A 5,554-nucleotide genomic window follows, 5' to 3' on the forward strand; every position below is an offset into this window, starting at 1 on the left:
CCTTGTACAAAATACCACTCCACTTCATAACTTCTACCGGAATTTTTGAACTAAAACAGCAAGAGAAAAAGAGATGAGAGTGACATTCATCATAAGTCCCATAAAGTAAGCAATAAATATGCTGAATTGTACCAAATCTCTGTAATCGATCTCTAGTAGGTAGCCTTTCAAGCAAAGCTAACCAAATTATAACTCTATGTTTGGGAATACAAACTCTATCCCAAATCATAGCAAAATTCCATCTGCCAATAGAATGGTTCTGCAATTTATAACATAAAGCAGATAATTTTCTTCTATTTTTAAACCGTGAAAAACCTAAAAAAAAAAAATAAACATAAAAAATAGAAGAATTTTTCTCCAGGGGAAAGTGCCTAGACGCTGAACACCCCTGCGCTAGCAAGTCAGAGAGTCTCAGCCACTTCCACCGCCACCACCCTTTTGATGTGCATTTGCTTACCGGTAAGTCTTCTTCACTTTGCTTTTATTTTGAACATTGTGGACAATGTTCATATTAAGTTTGTGGGAGGAGATTTACTTTCGTTTTGTATATATTAGTAGTTTGTTTTAGTTGTGTTTGTGTTTTAGTTGTGTATTGTATCTGGTTAGTCTTTTATTTATAGTGTTGTTTTGTCTAGGTTGTTTAGAGTGTTAGGTTTAGTGAATCAAGTTGATAATGGTAGGCGATGAGATTGAGTCAGGGTGATATAATTTGATGGAACTGAAAGCTATGCTATGAAAAAAAATTCATGTGCGTAAGTTGGATATTTCTTGAGTTTACTTGTAGTTCTTAATAAAGAAGAACACTTGGTCATGATTGTTGAATTTCTTGTGCTCAATGTATAGTTCAACCACCTGGAAAGTCTTTTTTTGTTTTTTGTTATGAGAATTGTTAAGGGACATTATTGGTGACCAATACCACAAGGAGGTAGCATGCTGCTATTAATACAATCCAATATCGGGTTCTACATATTTGAATTTAATAAGTATTATGAGGTATCGCTAATCAATCATGTGGTGTTGAGCCCCTTAAAGTATTAAATAATCACATATTTGAATTTAATAAGTATTATGAGATATCGCTAATTATGTGGTGTTGAGCCTCTTAAGTTATTAAATAGTCACACTTAAAAATATTAGTTTAATAAGTATCGAAGAAAATTATTTTAGTTGAGCTTATTAATTTGAATGTTGTACGCCATACATGCATGTTGCCATTATAAAAATATTTGGCTACGCCATCCAATTTAATATATATATATATTGTAACTATAATAAATTATATGAATTGAGTTGCTTTCGTCGTAATACAAACGACACCAAGTACAAATTGAATCACGTCATCGAGATTTCTTATCCCAATTTTATAAAAATTTCCCTTTGTCTCTGTCTTGGTCACTTTGCTCTATAAAACCCCACAAGGCCCGAAATATTAAGTAACACAAAAATTTGCATTTACTCAAACTTACCTTAAGTACTATATATATCTACGAGTTATATATATACTAGTCATCTTTTTTATGTCATTAATGGCGGTTCAAAGCTCTGAATCCGAAATCGAGCAAGTGATTCAATCATCATTATCATCCCCTGTCATAATTTCCACAAATATTATAAATGATCAAGATTATCATCGTCAACAAAGCCTGCTGACCACCGTGATGATTATCTTAATGGATAGATTATCACTTAATTCTTTAAGATCTGTATTAACCAAGTTTCATGCAGGCTATTTCAGAATCAGTCTTTCCCTAGGTGGCCAAGCCTTGCTATGGAAAAAGTTTATGGGGCCAACAACCCACGATATGAAAATGACGAGTAGCGCTAGTACTACTGTCATCAACGCGCTTCATCCAACGTCGATTTTTCTTGTACTGTGGTCTTTCGCTCTTTTTACCCTAATCTTACTTTCTCTTATTTACCTCTTGAAATGCTTGTTTTACTTTAAGATGGTCAAAGCCGAATTCTTGCACCACGTAGGAGTAAACTATCTTTTCGTTCCTTGGATCTCTTGGCTACTCTTGCTCCAAACGGCACCGTTTCTCGGGCCGAGAACAGCCACTTATTTGATTCTGTGGTGGATTTTCTCAGTCCCGGTGGTGCTTCTCGACGTGAAAATATACGGGCAATGGTTCACCAAAGGGAAGAGATACTTGTCCATGGCGGCCAACCCGACCAGCCAGTTGTCGGTGATCGGGAACTTGGTCGGGGCGCAGGCTGCGGCTCAGATGGGGTGGAGAGAGAGCGCAGTGGGGTTGTTTTCGCTAGGGATGGTTCACTATTTGGTGCTTTTCGTGACGCTTTATCAACGATTAGCTGGCGGTGACCGGCTACCGGCTATGCTGAGACCAGTCTTCTTCTTGTTCTTCGCGGCGCCGAGCATGGCTAGCTTGGCTTGGGAATCCATAGTTGGCGCTTTCGATATGGTGTCAAAGATGTTGTTTTTTCTTTCCCTCTTTCTCTTCCTTTCTCTGGTAATGTTTTGAATAATTAAGGTCAATATAATATAATAACGTAGCTTGCAAGTACGTTCATACGTACGCACATAATTATTTATAATATAATAATGTTTTTGTTGTTGTCGAGGAGTTCAGATATGTAGACCAACGCTTTTCAAGAGATCAATGAGGAGATTCAACATTGCATGGTGGGCATACTCATTCCCAATGACTGTACTGGCTTTGGCTTCATTTGATTACGCAGAAGAGGTGAAAGGAGGGATTGCGCGCATCCTGATGTTTTTTCTATTTGGCCTCTCTGTTTTGGTGTCACTCGGTTTGGTCGCAACCACTATTATAAACAGAAAAATGCTTTTACCCGATGACGATCCTATTACAACAACTCTTTTTCATAGTAATTTATTACCTTTAGTATCCACCACCACCCGTCGTCGTCACCAATATCAATAATATAATATAGTGTAGTATTTAAGAGTGTTCTTAGTACGATATGTTTACTTAATTTGTATTACTACTGGTGATTAAACTTATATATTAAGTGATCACTATTTTGATCAATTACCTCAATTTATTTTATATATATAAATATATATATCATCACCCTAGCTATATATATGTAGGTAGTATGGAGGGCATTGAACCTTATCAAAATTTGTTTGAGCTATATGTATATATATATATATTAATTGATTAATTAAATTAAACACATATATATATACTTGACCATTTGAGCTTTCCGCTATCAACTTTAAGTTAAAGAGAACTTGAAAGAAAATGAAAATGACAATGAGTTTTACGTGGTTCAGGATATGAAACAACCATGGTCTATGAGTCTATTGTATTCCGATGCTTGATGCTTGAGAGGTCAAGCATCAATGAAGGTTTTAGGCAGTGTATATGTTGCTTAAATTACACAATTTTCGAACCTCTTACAATGGGGTATCCCTGCCCTATTTATAGTGGTTGGGGACAATTAAGTGGGAGTAATTATAATCCCTCATAATGATGGGATCTTAGTCTCAATTATTACAATTCTTGTGATAATAAACTAGACGGCATGTACAGATTGCACGGGGCCCATTTATGAGGTATTAGCCCACTACTTTTTGGGAGGACACGTCGCTGACAGTGTAAGAGAGTGGCTGCACATCTTCCCGTGTCAGGCAGTGCATTGGGACATGTTACTTGTCTCGAGTACGGAAACAACCCAACTACACGCGAGGTGTGTCACATGTCATGAAGTTGTTGGTGGTCCCAAGATGTTGTGCGTGAGAGCTGACATCGTTCTCCTGGGGAGGAGAACCATCATACTATAACTCTTAGGCCAAGAGGCTAAAGAATACCTAGCAGGATCTAAGAAAGCCTTCTCCGGGGCTGGGGCAAGCTAAATAACTCCCGAGTACCATGAACACTCAACGAGTGCCACGTGTCGACTCGAAAAAAACACGGACAACATTTGCCCCCCAAGTCTCTACTCGTCCTTAGACGGTGGAGACTTAACCAAATGAGTGTCTCAAGGGAGTGCTCGGGGGGAAATGCTTGGGCTGGACCTTTCCCTCTTTACCTATCCCTTGCATGTTTTGTGAGTATAAAATTTGAATTTCGAGCTCCTCAAAATCATTTGCATTCATTTGTAACACTCAGAGCTCAAGCTTCCTTGTGCCCAAATGCCTTTCTTCTCAGAATTCCTCTCTTTAACTTTTCCGTTCAAGGGTTCGTTGTCCTAGACGGTTGGAGAGAAGCACAATACTTCTGGGCAAATGACACAAGTTATCTCTGCATTCGCACAAGAAACAACACTTACCATAGCTACATTTTGGGTAAGTCTCTTCTTTATTTTCTCTTTTCGTTTTTGCAAATGTTTGAGTTTGGGCATGACACTTGACACAGGTATGATTTAGTCATATAGGCACATTTAGGTTGTTTTTCTTGGCCACGGGCCAGCATCCCTATCTTCCATGTGGACCTTTAGGTTGTTCTGGCCTCTCTGGGCCTTTTATTGTTGCCAAAAAGTCATTTTCGAACGTCCCATCAGATTCTGGGAAATTTCCAGAATTCGGTGATTTTCACGAACTCCGGTGACGCTTTGCGGGAACCGTCACTGGATGCTGAGAATTCCCCCTTTTTCCTTAGAGATTCTCTTCATTTCTTCTCGCCAACCAATTGGCTTAGGGTTTTTCATGTTTTGGCATTCTTTTCTTCGGCCAAAATACTAACTGCTTGCTTTTTATATCTCAGATGTCTGAGGAACTACATCAACTTCACGAGCAAGGGTTTTACGACTTCAATCAAGAAATACTTGAGATGGCCCAAGAATAGAGAAGGCAGCAAGGAGGTGCTAGAGCGGGGGCCCGAGAACCAACTAGGGAACTGGTAGTTCGTGAGGATGGCCAGATAGCAAAAAGGCCAACGCTGCCAGCCTAGACGGGGATGATCGTGGAGGAAGTAAATAGGGCCCCCCCATTCCCCACCCCAGTCAATAGTATGAGGTTGACGAATTTGAGGCGGAGCAGTATCACACTTTGCTCCGACACCCCGAGGCCTTGGAGCACGTCATAAGGCACTACGGGAATGAAAAAGAGTGCTTAGTGCGCCTCTATCGAGATTCTGAGAGGGCACACCATAGTGTCAATGGTCTTGGCGCTTAGAGCCAAGCACATCTGATGGCTGGAGCAACCTTGCCCCTTCACCAATACTTCGTGGACTTTTTGAAGATCGTAGGGATAGCCTGTTGGGAATATATGGCTTTACTCTTTGCAAGTCAACAATGAATAATGAAGATAATGCAATATTCCAAACCCTAGATGTTAATCAAGATTCAAATTTAAAGTATGAGTGCAATTCTTGATAATCAAATAAGCATGTTCATGATATGAATGTTAATCTTGAATAAAATAAAATTAATGATTAAATGGTGATAATATAAAGATAGATGCGTTTAATCATCTATACCAACAATGAAAAACATAATAGAATGACAAAATACAACATTAGGATTAGAGAGATAGAACCTTTGTATTGAGCAACTTGAATCTTCAAACTTGGAGAACTTCTAAGGCTTATACATAATATGAATATTGTTGTCCAAAATCTCTATT

The 5,554-nt window shown here is 38.7% G+C and overlaps 1 protein-coding gene across 1 annotated transcript; it reads left to right on the forward strand.

The window, feature by feature from the left end:
• The first annotated feature begins 1,516 nt into the window (after positions 1-1,516).
• On the forward strand, positions 1,517-2,906 carry LOC133806607 (S-type anion channel SLAH4-like). The gene is made up of 2 exons (XM_062244696.1): positions 1,517-2,471; positions 2,592-2,906. The coding sequence occupies exons 1-2, from the start codon at positions 1,518-1,520 to the stop codon at positions 2,904-2,906; spliced, it is 1,269 nt and encodes a 422-aa protein (XP_062100680.1). The 5' UTR covers position 1,517.
• The last annotated feature ends 2,648 nt before the right edge of the window (positions 2,907-5,554 follow it).

The sequence above is a fragment of the Humulus lupulus genome, chromosome X (assembly GCF_963169125.1).
Source record: "Humulus lupulus chromosome X, drHumLupu1.1, whole genome shotgun sequence".
NCBI classification, from domain to species: Eukaryota; Viridiplantae; Streptophyta; class Magnoliopsida; order Rosales; family Cannabaceae; genus Humulus; species Humulus lupulus.

Bases quoted from the DNA above. Each gene is read 5' to 3' on its own strand.
- LOC133806607 (XM_062244696.1), top strand. From the start codon at position 1,518: ATGTCATTAATGGCGGTTCAAAGCTCTGAATCCGAAATCGAGCAAGTG. The intron at 2,472-2,591 runs GTAATGTTTTGA...CGAGGAGTTCAG, and splicing joins TCTTTCTCTTCCTTTCTCTG to ATATGTAGACCAACGCTTTT.